The 15,458-nt window shown below is 40.8% G+C and overlaps 1 protein-coding gene across 2 annotated transcripts in view; it reads left to right on the top strand.

The window, feature by feature from the left end:
• The first annotated feature begins 2,561 nt into the window (after positions 1 to 2,561).
• Positions 2,562 to 15,458, top strand: part of NR3C2 (nuclear receptor subfamily 3 group C member 2) — a 261,892-nt gene continuing 248,995 nt past the window's right edge. The window contains exons 1-2 of one of the 2 annotated variants that reach the window (XM_074950972.1): positions 2,562 to 3,299; positions 10,256 to 12,029. In XM_074950972.1, coding sequence (XP_074807073.1) covers positions 10,258 to 12,029 — 1,772 coding nt within the window. In that variant the 5' untranslated portion in view covers positions 2,562 to 3,299; positions 10,256 to 10,257. Of the gene's footprint in view, positions 3,300 to 5,298; positions 5,535 to 10,255; positions 12,030 to 15,458 lie in introns of those variants that run through there. The other variant, XM_074950971.1, reaches the window with a different exon arrangement.

Below are 15,458 nucleotides of genomic sequence, written 5' to 3'. Positions count from 1 at the left end.
CAAAAGAAGGGAGTCATTAGTATACGAGGTGATAGTATCAATGGTGTAGTATACAATCACATTATTGTGATTTGCAGGATTACTTAACTGATTAAATAGAGGGTTTTACCTGCCTATGAACTGCAAATTGTAGCCCATACTTTGTAGCTCTGTTTAAACAAATTATCTGTATTCCAAACTAGACTTGACAGGCAAGGAAAGAAGAGAACAGAAGGTTCCTAATTTTTGTTAATACATATGAGTACATTTCTCCTTTTTCAGCTACATTATGGGTGAATATAGACTGCTAGTGTAGGCAAAGTGAAAGATTGGTTTACAATTAAAAAACTCTAATTGTGCTATTGAATTCTGTCATCCTAAAGTCTGGCCTTACAACTGTCTTAGGATTCTCTACTTAATATTTATCAAGTTCATCATAAACTTTAGATGGATGATTGGATAGAGTAGACAATAACTTAATTAAAAAGCAGGGCCCAATGCCTACCTAGGTTTATGCACCTGCATAACTTTACTTTTATGAGTAGTGTTGTGGCTCAATTGACATCTGGAAAATTACTCCTGCATGTCTTTGCAGGATCATGATCACAACCCTGAGCTCCAAAACAACCGTGCATAAACCTGGGCATGTTCTTAAGCACCTCACTGAGTCAGGGCCTTAAGGGACAGCCACCTCTTCAGACTTTATTTTTCACTGAGAAAATAAAATTAGAATGTATTTAACATCTTAAAATAAAATCAAACTTCTAAAATTCCAGCTGTACGTGAAATTTTAATCTGTCACTTATTAGCTTTAGTGTTCACTTTTAAATACATGAAAGTTTTTCTGTGTTTGAAAGGTGTGAGTGGGTCATGAAGGCAAAGGGTAACACTTTACCCCTATTAACTGCTTGTCATCCTTGCATGCAGTATATGGGGTATTAGTATTCCTATTTCACAGATGTTGAAAATAAGGCACAGAGGTTAAAGCAAAAATTTTCAGATGTTTGTATAAAGTTAAGCATCCAAATTTAGGTACTTACATAAATGGCCTGATTGTGCAAGCATGACCCTTCTAAAGCTCCTGTTGAAGTTCATGGTAGCTATGGGTGCTCAATACCTCAGGATTTAGGGAGCTAAATTTTGATCCTTGTGACTTAGCAGAGGCTAACATCTATCTTAACTAGCCAAAGCCCAAATGTGGAATGCAGGAAACTTAAGTTATGAAATTCTTTTGTTTAGTGTAAATAATTCTGTACCTTCAGTTACATGATTCTTCAATGCTGATGTAAATAACTTTCAGTCATAAGTTTGCAACCCTCACTTTTGTATATCTCATTGGTAACTCTGGGTCTAAAATGAGTGATTGCACTCGAGCTGGGGGACATCTGAGCAATGTGGATGTCAGTCTCTGAGCTGAGATTAGCCCTTTGTGCACTCAGTCCTTGCTTAGGCCATACTGGCTCTCACACACTTGAGCTTCCTCTTGCAGCCAATGGTTGGATGCTCAGCAGAGATGGTTCAGCTGCAGGCAGTTTGTGCTGGTTTTAGCACCACTTGTGTGTTGGGCTAGAGCTGCCCCCTACAACTGTGAAATGATGCTGGAGGTCCCCTCCCCCCCAAGAAAAATCAAGCAACTAGGGCTATGGGTTTTCAGGACCCCAGAGGCCAACTCTGGGGTGTAACTATGAAGGAGGGAACCATAGGAAAAAAACCTGTAACAGGCTTTCACCCCCCCCCCCATGACTGGTCTGAGCCCATGGGTGCTGAAACAATTTGCATAATGGGGGTGCTGAGAGCCATTGAACAAATTCACACTGTATAGGATGGAAACCACTTCAAGCGCGGGGGTGTCAGCACCCCTAGTTCCATAGGCTCTGTTTGAGAGGTTTCCAGGCTCTGTGGGCACAAGGCGGGGGTGGAAAGAAAGGTCTTCTTGGGGGGCAGCTGACATTCCCCCTAGGGAGGGCGAAGGCCGGCTCCCGCACCTGAAGCTAATCAGCGCATACCTGCGGGAAGAAAACCAGCCGGGCTGTCTCAGGCTGGCCCGGAGTCAGCCCCGCGTAACTTTAATCACTTCAGCGCAGCTAGAGCGGATCCGGATTTTACTCGCCAACTGGAGCCGCGGAGGTGTCCCCCGGCCGGGCTTTAACCAGGGCAGCGCTAGTCCCAGTGGGCGCACGGGGCAGCACCAGCGCTGCGGCCGCGGGCCAGCGCGACCCCGTCATGACCCTTCCAGCCAGGGCAGAAGGTGGCTCCCGCCGTGCGTCACCGCACAGAGCCCCGGCAGTGGCAGCCGCCGCCTCTGCCCTCCATTCGCGGGCAGCAGCTAGCGCTGCTCTCCGCCTGACGGCTGCGGAGTGGCCCTGCCCGCTGGCCGGGCCTGCTCCGCTCGCCTCCCTCAGCCCCGCTAGGTATCTGGGCGAACGCGCGGTACGGCCAGCCAGAGCAGGGCGACTCTGAGTCCTTGCGGCGCTCGCTGCTCCTCCCGCCGCCGCCGCCGCCGCCGCGGGGAGGGCGGGGGTGGGCTCCAGCGCTTCAGACTGCTGCTGTCAGAGCCGAGAGACACGCTCCGCCTGGGGAGAAGGGAGGGAGCGATACTCCTCCCCCCACCGCCACCCTGGCCTGCCTCCCTCCTTCCTTCCTCCCTCCCTCTCCTCCAGCAGCTCCACAAACCAGGAACAAGAGCCAGCTGCAGCCTCCTGTGCGTGAGAAAAACACGGGGAAGCCAAACCGGGAGTGCGGAGCAGCGCCAGGAGGAGAAGGAAGGTGAAGGAGGACGGACGCAGGAGGGGAAGCACAGAGGGCTTGTCAACATAAAAGGGAGGAAAAAGTTTACACCCGTGTCACTCTAGCCTCCCTCTTCCTGGGTGGCGTCGCTGGGAGTTTTACCTGGAATGACAAGTTTTTTCAGGGTGGCTCTTTCTCTTTCCATGCTGCTGGATCCTACTCCCCCCTCCAGCAGCGGATGAGGGTGTGACACAAGGGGGAACCCGCCCCCCCATCTAACTCTCTATGGTGGGAGCTGTCACCAAGAGCAGAGAGGAGCTGATCCGGGTGGACTTCACTGTTTCCAGCTCCACTGTTACAGTGCTGCAGCCTCCCGTGGAGCTGGAGTCAGAGAGGAACTGCTGCCGCTGGGGTTTGTGTGTGAGTGTTACAGCCCCCTTCTTCCAGGATATAACTAAAACCACCTCGAGCATTTTCAGTCGCATCTTCATCATCGTTTCCTCCTAATTCTTGCGATTGCTGCTTGTTGGATGGCTTGTTGGCAGTAGCCGGGGGTCTTGCCTCCTCCACCGCCCCACCATGTCCTAGAAAAGGTGAGTGCAGTCAAATCACTTGCACAGAGTCCTGGGGGAAAGGGCGGGTAGAGAGGTTTCTTTATGGGGAAAGCAATAGAGCAAAAAAGCAAGGACCAGATATGTTAGTTTGGAGGGCAATGTGTTGAGAGGGGAGAACTAATAACTGTGTCTACAGAGATTTTACCAGATTGTGTGTCCAGGTCAAAATCGATCCTATTCATATCAGCTAAAACTTATGTTTAAAAACCCCCATGTTCATTGCTTAAATAATAACTCATTAGCAGTTGTGTCTCTGGGTAGCTCTGCTGGGTCTGGGAGCCTGTCTCATTCCTCGGCCCATGTCTACTGCGGGGTCTGGAAGTGGAGATCAATTTTTGGAAGAATATTAAAACATGGAAGGCACGTGACTTTAAATAAAAATCCTAAAGGTAAATATCTTACTGCGCCCGTGTGATAAAACATGTAATCCCCAGCTTTCTAAAACCATAAATTCCACGGAATATTTAAATATATTTGTCTACTCTTAAACCGCTTTTATTGCACGATTCTTCTGCAGGTTCCCCCCTTTTTTCCCAGGGTACCTCTAATTTTATGGGATTTGGTCGGGGCGTGAGGGAGTGTATTCTTGTCTGGGAATTAAATGGAGAGAAATGGGATCAAGAAGGGGTGGGTGGGTGTCTGTGTCAGGTTTTAGCTGGCGAGAAAGAGAGGCTCTCTACACCATTGCTGCTGGTGTCAAAATCTGGAGAAGGGGAAACATACATTTTCATTGATTGATGTTTAGGAGTGCCCGTCATTATTGCTGATTTTTAAGCCCCGGGTTAAAGGATATTGGTATAGAACTCCTGAGGAGTGTATCATTTTTTTAAAGTTTACATTGTATTCTCTTCTTTTAAAAATATTTATAAACTTTGGAAACAAGCACACAAGGAGGGTGAAATTAAAGGCTTCGGGCTCCAGACAGCGTCTCGAATTTTGAAACAGTTTTATTGCCCCCCATTTATCATTTACCCTCACTTGAAAAGGAGGAAAGAGAGAAAATCTGTGCGCAGCATTTACAAAAGACTACACCAGGCGCAATAAAATGAAACCCAGAGGCAAGCAAAGGACAAGTCCTTGAACCTTAGTGAGTTTCTCTGTTTTAAATCATTACCGCATCGATAACATGCATATTCATGCATTGTTTAAACACGGAAATTGAAATGGAAACGTGATAGTCTTGCTGCACTGGTAAGAGGCGATGACTGTAAGCACAGAAAGGAAAAGGCTGCGTCCTTCCAAATTTGCTCCCTGGCCAGCGAAGCTGCTCACCTTGGCACAGGTGGAGTTAACTTTGTCTCCGGGAGACTGCGGTGGGCGGGGACAAAGGCTCCCTTTTTATAGACCCTAGTCTCTAGTCCTACCTGAGGAGAGGAACCACCCCCACCCCTGCATTCAAACAAAGGGGTGGGGAGTGAAATGGACAGAAATCCCAGCGGGGAGGGCACGCTCTCCATCACAGCCCCGCCAAGACTCCGTTTGGAGGGGGCCTCCCTCCTCCTGGATTCATTTAAAGGCACTTTTAAAAAGTATTTCCCTCGTTAGTTTGTAATGAGGTGTGTTTAACTCCTTCAGTCGCTAGCAGCTGGCCACTGTCCTGACTCCACTCCGGCTGGGGAACTGGACTAGAGGGATGTTTGGAGGGCTGCATGTTGCATTAGGAGAGGTAGTTCTGTCCCAGGCTCTGCGCTCTCTTAACCAGCTTCTGTGGCTTTAAGGAGAGATACATTTTCCAGCCTGTGTCGCAGCAACTTTGTATCAGTCATGTCGCCCGCCCGCTGACTGAAACGGCTTTCGACCAATGAGAAACCCGCCGGAGCCCAATAGCGCGTCTCTTTTCTTTCCCTCCGCCAGTGGAGGCAACCGAAGGGTGGGATATTAACTTGAACTTTATCTGAGCATGTGACATGTTTTTAAAAGGACTTGGCACCTTTTTTCTTCTTCTTCTGCCCTGCTCAGTGTCATTGGGCGCAGTAGCGAACTTCAGGTTAAGAGGGAAGCCAGAGGATTTACCTGCTGGCGAATAATTATTTCTTGTTCTAATGTGAAACCATCCGCATTTTCTGGCCTGGATGTTGGATTTAGGTGGGTTACACTTTAATGGAAATGCGGACTGTAGCAACAGGTAGAGACAGACAGCGCAGGTGTCCGGGGGAAGCACTGGCAGTTCTTGTCCTCTTATGGCTGTGTCGTTGTATCCACTTTGCAAAGGAGGTAGGGCTTTGTGCGTTGTTTTGTTTTTGTAAGGGGAGATGGGTCTTCAGATGTCCCTTTTTAGAGCAGGAGATGCTGCATGTTTTTATTATTTTATGATTTGAGGTTAGGCTCTTTGTGTTTGGAATGCATATGGACATTTACAAGTGTGTCTTGTACCCAGGCTTTCCCACACCAAGAGAGAGTCTCCCCTTCTTCCCCCCCCCCCCCAAAGTTTTGTTTGTTGCATTTTAAAAAGTAAATCCACAGATCAGATTTGTAATTGTTTGTTGTCAGGAATAGGTCAGTAAGTTTCAACAACTTCCAATATAAAACCAGCTGTCTTAAATCTAGGTGGAAGTCAAACTGACTAAATGCAGTGATCTGTTTTAATGTTCATCCCTCTGTAATAAGTGGTTTCATATATATAGTAAGTAATCAATTAGTTAGCTACGTTTCATTGTTATTTGGTTTCAATGACAAACATCCTCAATGTTTCCTTGATTTTTCTGGCATCATTTTGTTTTGTAAGGTTAGTCAAAGAGACTATTCCTTTTGTTCCATTCTTGGCCTTTTATTCAGATGTACTGTACAAATCCATTTGTGTATTGTAGTCTAATCATTTTCATACTCTAAATTAGAATTATAGTCTCTCAAATTTAGCTAACTGTGCCTATATTTTATAAGCCAGTACAGAATATCTAATTTTCCCATGGAAAAAATAAAGCTAGACTGTTTAGTAGGGGGGAAGGGAAGGGAGGGGAGCGGGATGTGCGAAAAAGAGAACATTAAAACATAAAGATTACTTATAACTTTCCATGCTCCATTTACTATCTTGGTAATTATTCATATTTGTGTAATAAGAGCTTTCTCTAGCTTTGTGATCCTATTCTGAAGTCTTAAGTCTGCGTTGGCCATCACAGAATGCTGTCTTGAAAATAATTAAGAAATCATAAATTAAGCATTCTATCACTGTAGGATAAGTGAGAGGAGGTGATGGGTATTAAGGGAGAAAATTCTAAATTAAGCAAAGATATCTTTGATAATTAACACACATGGCCAGGCAAATAAGAATTAGATGAAAGACAATGGCTGTCTGTTTTATATGACATAGTTCTGTTTTTTTCAGAGCAAAATTTCACTTTTAATCCTGAATGCAAATAGGTAAATAAAATATTTTGAAAACATGGATTGAATTTAATCTTAAATAAAAAAAATTAAATAACTTAAAGAAATAAAAAATAGAAAAATTATAAGTAGAGATTTTAAAACAATTCAGCAACTAGGAACATGCTACACTCCCACCCTGTGTGCATGCACGCACAAAATCCCATGTAATGCTCCATGTCTTAGGACAAATGGAAAAATAATTATATCCACTACTTTTTTTTCCTCTTAAAGGGGCATATACTACCCTTGTTTTGCATGTGAAACACCCTTTACCATTAATGGGAATTCTGCAAAAGAAAGAGAATGTGAGCCATTTTCTGCTCTGTTACCCTGTGCAGTGCTGCTGAAGTAACTGTGATTGCCTGGGAGTAATTGATAAAGAATATGGTCCAATGTCCTTAACTTTGCATTTAAGATTTGCAGCAGTCTGTTTAGTCCAGTCCTTCTCAATCTGCTTTCATTTGTAATTGGTACTTCACTGACTTGGGACATTCAGGTCTGAGGCTAAAACCTGGATCTCCTGAGCAGTATTACATCTAGGTCATCAAAGTGGCACACAGATTAATGATATTTAAAGAAAACTCAAATAACAGCAAAAAACCAAACATATTTCCAAGTTAGTCACAGATTTAGATATTAGAATTCAAAAAACTGGATTTAGTTCTGATTTTCTTATACCTAGGTGACCTTCCCAGTACAGGGATTCCAGGTACCATGTAATTTTTATTTTTATTTGACCGTTGCAGAGAAATGGGTTTTATGCCTGATTGTCTGGAGATTTGGACTGCAAAGACTACATTTGTTGTTCTGTTCGGTGGTGAAACACTTAGGTCACAAGTGTTAATGTTCAAGTACATTTTTGAGGTTCGGGGAACAGGTTTCTTCATAATATAAATATTTATAAAATCGCAAATGCATAAAAGTATAATTTCCAATATAAATACAGTCCCTCCCTCCATTGTCAGCAGTTGTGAATTAGACCCTGGGCTAAAACTTTTTAGAGATTTGTAAAAATAAATGTCTGTACAGTACATCAGGTAGAGATACGATGTGCATACATGAAAGTCAATGGATTCTTTTATCAATTTTTGCTTTTAAAAAACAAAAACCAAAACCTGAGCCCATAGACTTCTTAGCATTAGTACCCACTGCAACACTTATTAGTGGCAATAATCAGCACCACCAAGGAACCTGTTTGTCACGTGTTTTTACTGATACTTCTAGACTTAGCTTATAACAGGCTATATATAAATCTTTCCAAGCTTTTTACCCTCCCAAAATGTATCTTTCAAAGAATGGACCTCTTCCTATAGCTGCTGGATCAGGGAATTTGCCACTTAAACTGCTATAGGCTTTGATTTGTTAAGCTTGAAAAGTTAGTGCCTAAGCATTAGGCACAAAAGATGAAATTTACCCCTGTGCAGTGGTATCTATGCATGACTTAAGTTCTGTGGCTTAAATGGGACATAAGCAGTGCACAAGATTCTGCTGGGCCTCTGCACAGGATTAAAATTCACTCTAAATCCATATTAATGCCTCTAAATGAGTGTTCTCATTTTTAGAAATGCTGAATACTCATGGCTTCATTTGGTTTCAGTGAGTATTGGGGGGTGCTCAACATGTTTTAAATATGTTTCTTTTGGAGTCTAAATATTGGTGTACGTGTTTAACTTTAGGCATTTATGTTTGAAAATTTTAACCTATATGAATACTGTTTGACATGTAGGACACTGGTTTATTGAAGACAATCAAAATTTTGGTTGTGCAAGGAATTCAATTTGATACCAAACATAGTGCTTTTATTGGTCCATAATTTTGTAAATTTTTGTGCAGCACTTGTGACTAAGGCACAGCTGTCTGCTTTTAACCTCATTGTTGACAGAATGTCAACACTGATAGGTACACATAAGTTTCTACCTGTTCTGTGACTTCACTGCAGCTGCATTTCAACACTTTATGTATTGTCCCTTTTCCAAGATGCATGTCGTCGTCTTGGCATTTATTATATATTCAAACGGACTACATCAGTTTTCCTAGGTAGCAAGGAGTCTAACCATTCATTCAAACGTGTGCTAGTTGTATGATGTCATCTGCATAAACTAAGGAGCTTAACTCAAGATCATCCAATGTCACGGTCTCCAACTTGTCTTCCTTTCTTAATGTCCAGTTTAAGAACATGATGAAAAGCGATCGTGATTCCATGCCCCCTTGCCTTACACCAAACTTTGACTTGAACCGGTTGCTTGCTTTTTCAATGATTCTTATGGCACTGCAGGAGTCCTCGTACATAGCTTTTATAATTGTAATTATCTTATCTGAAACTTCATATGATTTTGCTACTTTCCATAATGTTTCCTTCCAAACAGTATTACTCTCTGGTCTGGAAGCAGCTGATTCAATTAAGTAGACATCTGAAGGCATTACAGATGAGAGTTCTTCCAAAGGTGGCAGGTGTAAAGTCCAATGATTTTAAGACAAATAAAGAAATTAGAAGGAGAGGAGGATTGGCTGCAATTTGAAAAAGATTACATTGGTGGGGACACTGCAGAAGACAAACTCATAAGATGCCAAAGAAAATAATGCAAACACCACCACAGTCAGTCCAACCTAGAAGCTGATGACTGACTAGATGGTGGGACATTGTATGCAGGGACATGACCAGGCAGGCCTTAATGAAGGAACAAGCTGGGGATAGGATTTAGTGGTGATGCAGTACCGCTCCCTGTGTCTGCAAAGATGCTTTTGGCTGAAAAAAGAAGAAATTCAGGGTCAGTACTATATTTTTAAGCAAAAAGCATAAATCCTGCTTTCAAATTCTTTTGTTTAGGTTGACTACAAACTTTTTAAAAAATTGGGAAGAAAAAAGTGTTACAGTTTTTAAATAGTTTAGACATTCAAATTGAATACTGAACACTCAATATATTGATCAAACTAAAAAAAAGATTGTTTGTGTACTGTAAGGTTTATAAGCATTTACGCTTCATTTTGTGCATAACTTTTAAAATCACTAATATAGTCATTGAACTAACATTTAATTCAGTAAAGTCTCTTAGATTTTTCAAAATAATCTAAGACTAAATTTGTATGTTTTTATGCACAGCAGCGAGTAAGCGGCTATGCTAGGTGAGGAGTATTTTACTTACAGCCTTTTTTCACGGTACAGCTCATTTTCTACCTGGGCTGGCTGGCATAGAGGGGAGTGTGGAATCATGGGTCCATTCACTGCCTGTCCCTCTCCTCCCACTCTTTACTCATTTGTTCTCTGGAGGAAGCATTGGCTGTGCAGCCTTTGTTTCCCTCAGCTCCCAGAGGTAAGGTTTAATAGTCCTCTAAAGTAATTGCATAGGCAGGAGGTGATCTGTACACCTCCTATTGGTCTGCATGGCTATGTTATGGCTAATCAGCATCTATGGTTGCTGTTTTAAAACCGCATTTATGATATTAGATTATATATAGAAAATACTTTTATCATGTGATGTTATCTTAGATTTCTTAACATCTCTGAATTGTAATATGGAATCATAAAAAGCCTATCATTTATGAATTTTACTTTTTTGTATTTTTTTTCCTAGTTATGGAGACAGAAGGATACTACAGTTACCCAGAAGGCTTAGACATGGAGAAACGGTGGGGTCAAGTTTCTCAGTCTGTGAAGTATTCTTCTTCAGGTGCTGGAGAACGGACTGATGAGAGTAACTATATGGAGATTGTAAACGTAAGCTGTGTATCTGGTGCTTTTCCAAACAGCAGTGCTCAAGGAAACAGCAAAGAAAAACCTGAACTACTCCCTAGCCTGCAGCAAGATAATAATCAGCCTGGTATTTTAAACTCTGACATCAAGAGTGAGTCAGACTCAAAGGAACTTTCAACAACTGTAGCTGAATCTATGGGTTTATACATGGATTCCATACGAGATGCTGATTATACCTACGATCAGCAAAATCAACAAGGGAGCATAAGTCCTGGGAAGACTTATCAAAATGTTGAGCAGCTGGTAAAGTTCTACAAGGAAAATGGCCATTGTGCCTCTCCCTTAAACAGCGCAAATAGGCCCTTGATATCTTTGATATCAGACTCTGGAAGTTCTACGAATGGTGGTCTAATGCGCACTATTGTCAAAAGCCCTATAATGTGTCCTGAGAGAACTCCTTCTGGCAGTAGTCCTCAGAACATGACTCCTTCAGTTTGTAGCCCAGCTGGCATTAACTGTGTATCCTCAACTACTTCTACTAATTTTGTACATTTTCCAGTGCACAGCCCAGTCAGCCAGGGAACTCCTTTGTCATGCTCACCTAACATTGAAAACCGGAGCTCTAGATTGCACAGTCCTGCACATGTTAGTAATGTGGGATCTCCTCTTTCTAGTCCTATAAGTAGCATGAAATCGCCAATTTCAAGCCCTCCTAGTCACTGCAGTGTGAAATCTCCAGTATCAAGTCCTAATAATATCACTATGAGATCCTCTGTGTCCAGTCCTGCAAACATGAACTCAAGGTGCTCTATTGCCAGCCCTTCCAATACAAATAATAGGTCCAGTCTTTCTAGTCCAGCTGTTAGCACTGTGGGATCTTCTATCTGTAGCCCAGTAAACAATGCCCTAAGCTTCCCTACTTCTGGCACACCTGCTGGACCTAGCACAGGCCAAGATACTATTCCTAGTCCAGAAACAAAAGAGAGAGGTACTCAAGAAATCACATTTCCTAAAATGGAGAATGCCATCTCAAACAATTGTGTAGCTGGTCAGATGAATCTTGTTCAGTTTATAAAGCCTGACCCAGATGGAGAATTCAGTAGTTCATGTATTGGAGAAAACAGTAAAATCAACTCTGATTCCCCATTTTCTGTACCAGTAAAACAGGAATCCGCTAAACATTCTTGTTCTGGTGCCTCTTTTAAAGGGAATCAAGCAGTAAATCCATTTCCATTTATGGATGGTTCATATTTTTCATTTATGGATGACAAAGACTATTATTCTCTTTCTGGGATTTTAGGACCACCTGTTTCATCATTTGATGGCAATTGTGAAGGTAGTGTGTTTCCAAATCCAGGCCTACCTGTGGGTATTAAACAGGAGCCTGATGATGGCAGCTATTATCAAGAGAACAGTATGCCATCCTCTGCCATTGTTGGTGTGAATTCAGGTGGACAATCATTTCACTACAGGATTGGAGCTCAAGGCACAATATCTTTATCACGACCTGTTGCTAGAGAGCAGACTTTTCAGCATGTGAGCTCATTTCCTCCAGTCAGTACACTAGTTGAGACATGGAAATCACATACTGACTTAGCATCCAGAAGACATGATGGGTATCCAGTTTTAGAATACATTCCAGAAAATGTGTCAAGGTGAGCAAACTGAAATCCTGTTTTGTTTTGTTTTGTTTTCATACTATCCAGTGTCTAAATAAATATGACTCTTTCATTATTTTTTTGCACAATTTAGGCTTTATATTTTCTTTTTAATTTCTAAAGCTGCATACATATTTCTTTTCTAGGTGCATTTCAAAGATTTATTAGTCAGTTTCTCCATTAACCTTGCTAGCTTTTTGATTCTGGTTTTAATAAGAACAACCTGCATGTTTCATATTCAATATTTAAATACAAAATATATTATCATTTGATGTGATAGTGCTACTTAGTATTTTTGAGCTTCTACCATGATAAGTATTTTTAATAATGGAGCTTGTTGCCATTACTTTCATGTGCCATATACTGGCTATTCTTTCTTAGTTGTTGCTTTAATGCTTTGTACTGTTGGTGATGGTCAGAAGGAAATAAACAAAATGGAAATGGTACATTAGGGACTTTAAGTTTTGTGTTATGAACTTGTATCTGTCTTTAATTGACTAAATTTAAAAACTAAGCGTGAGGATCTGTGGCAAACATGTTATTTCTGAATTGTAATTGTATGAACATTGTGGTTTACACAGACAGAGAAATGTCTCCTAAACTGAGGAGGGCTTTAAAGACTTGACACATCTGAAACAACTACAATCTGATTTCCTCACTTCTGGTGAAGTGAAATACGCCAATATCATTTGAATTGTATACTACTTTTCTGAATCATAAGTAGCCATGCTTTATTAACAAATGGCATATCCATATACTTCAGATGCGATGGTGTGGGTATTTAGGGTATTTAGAATAGAGAAGGTATAAAAGAAGCCTGCAAGTAAGTGCAAATAATTGACTTTAGAATTGTTGATAGTATGCATTTAGCATAGTTTTGTAGGAACACCACAAGTGAGTAGTAGTAATACTTTGCACTAATGTAAAGTTCTTCAACCTGGGGTCTCAGTGAATTTCATAACAATGGGTATTATTGTGCCTATTTTATAAGTGGGGACACTGGGAATAGAGATTTTGAAGGCCTACTCTACAGAGGTAATGATGAGAACTATAATTAAGCACTGGTGCAGCTATACTGATGATAGTGATGGTGGAAATTGTACTGTAAACAGGACTTAAGCATTTTCATTGTGTTATCTATCTAACCTTGCTCAGAGCACACCTGAGCCCTGTCTACATTACAGCTTGCACTGTTACTACTGCCAGGAGAGCTGCACTGGTGGACTCTTTTTTGGTGAATCAAATGTCCAGTTTTTGACAGTGTAGATGCAGCCAGAATAATTTGCTGAAGATTGTGCAGAGTAGTCAGTTGAAGAGTTGGGGACAGAACTCAGGTTTTCCCACCCCAGGTACCTTGCTCTGATAAGTAGTTTCACTACCTTTTGGGAATGCAACATCTATCTTTTCCTTCATGGGGGGGGAAAATCACAGAAAAATATATTTTATTTATACAATTGTTAAAAATCTGAAAAATAAAGAATGTTCTAATTAAGAAAAGCAAACTAGAATATACTACTTGTGACTGAAAGAAGGATGGAAATCTGCCTACATGAAGCCTATGGGGCAAAAGACAGAATTAAAGAAATATGAAAATGTTCTTCCCCAAGCCTAATAAACATGTAAATAAACACCAATCCAGTCATTCTTCATCTACCCTATCATTTTCCAAGCCATATTTCATGTTTGCTTTGGCTATTCCATAAAGCACATATTCTGCTGACATAATACAAATTTTTTTTGGTATCTGTCTCAACTAGAAAAGTGTATATTCCACCCCAAATACAAAACTTGGGTATACTGCAGTCCCGCACATTTAAGTTTAAACTATAGTTTTCTGTATCCTAGAATAAAGTTAATTAGAGGATTAGTGAAATATTTAAAGGGGGGGGAGGTCATTACTTCTGTAAGTAGTCCTAGTGACACTCATGCAAGTACTCTCATGGCTAAGTGCTACTCATCAGGAGTAAGGGTTGCGCATGCTCATAAGTTACAATGACTTTTTTTTGTATGTTTCACTTTGTGATATTTTATACATTTATTGTTATGAGCATGTTCACCAACAATTAAATGCCTAAACTGCTCTGTAGGGACATATGAAATGTTAATTGACAATTTGTTTCTACAAGACTGGTAAGAATGTCTTGTGATCTGCCTGTCACGCTAGTCCAGGATAGCTCTATCCACTTATTTGCCTCTATTTAGACCAATAGGTAAATAATCAGTGCCCTCAGACTGAAATCCAAACTCTTGATGCATGTTTGGTATGGGTGTCATTGTCGTCCTTACTATGTATATGACCCAGATCCTGAAATTTTTAACATGTACATATACTGCTGCATCTATGCAGAGCCACACTGAAGATGTGGGGCTTTCCCTAGGCATAGCGTCCACCCATCTGTTGTATATTTCAGAGTGGGAGCATATATTTTCATGTTCACAGCATAACCCTATTGTGGTGTTAAAACAATACTACTACTTTTTAGCTGTTTGGAATGGCTCTATAATTACAGGTGCAATCGTGGTTCCATCATAAGCCTTCTTTACAAACCCCCTTTCTATAATTTTTTTTAAGGGAAACAATCTGACCTGGAAAAAAAATTGTTCTTAGGATGGAGAAGATTTTATTCTTTGTATGAAGTTTGAAAGAAATTTCAGAGGTCATTTTCACATTATAGATTTAGTAAATGTCATAGCTCATTTTGAAAGTAGAGTAGATTCTCTTAGATAGTTTTTTAATTCAGAAATGGCTTGCATTTTTTACTTAAAATGTATTGTTGTTTTTCTTAGTATTTGTTACTTAGGATTGTTTTTGAAGGAAAAATTCAAAACATAAGAACTTTTGTCTCTTTGCTAATATTGTGTGTGGTGTTTCATGGAGATAGGAATCTATTTGCCACAGAGAAACTAATCTCTTTAGTGCAGAAAGAGATCTGTTCAGATGTCAAAATGTAAGTGCAGAAAAACTTTTTTATATAAGATGTCGCATTTTAGGAACTATTTTAGGAATATCTCAATATTAAGTCTCAATTCACAACCTTAACTCTTTCTCAGTCCCTGTCCACCCTATTAATGGGAGGAGAGGGGAGAACCTCATGCCATTTCTCTTCAGCACACATATAATGAACGCTAAGATGCCCTCTAACTTACAGCTGCCTTACATGGTAAAGGCATAGGATGGCTGGGCATGGAGCAGAGTTAAATTTAGGTTTTGATCATTAATCTTGAGACCGTTAATGAGAATGAAAACCCCAGTTTAATAGGTATCACAAGTCAATTGTTCTTGCTAACCAGATCTAATAAACATTATCCAGACATGACAGATTCTTGCCACCATGCTGATTATACCCAGTACAAACCATCATCCGGAACATTTCCCTTTTCTCCTCATTTATTTTGTCTTTCATAATTGTTGCTCTTTTGATGTTT

Source organism: Natator depressus, chromosome 4 (genome assembly GCF_965152275.1).
Source record: "Natator depressus isolate rNatDep1 chromosome 4, rNatDep2.hap1, whole genome shotgun sequence".
Taxonomy (NCBI): domain Eukaryota; kingdom Metazoa; phylum Chordata; order Testudines; family Cheloniidae; genus Natator; species Natator depressus.
The sequence above is the reverse complement of the archived record's forward strand: the minus strand, read 5'-3'. Positions and strand labels throughout refer to the sequence as shown.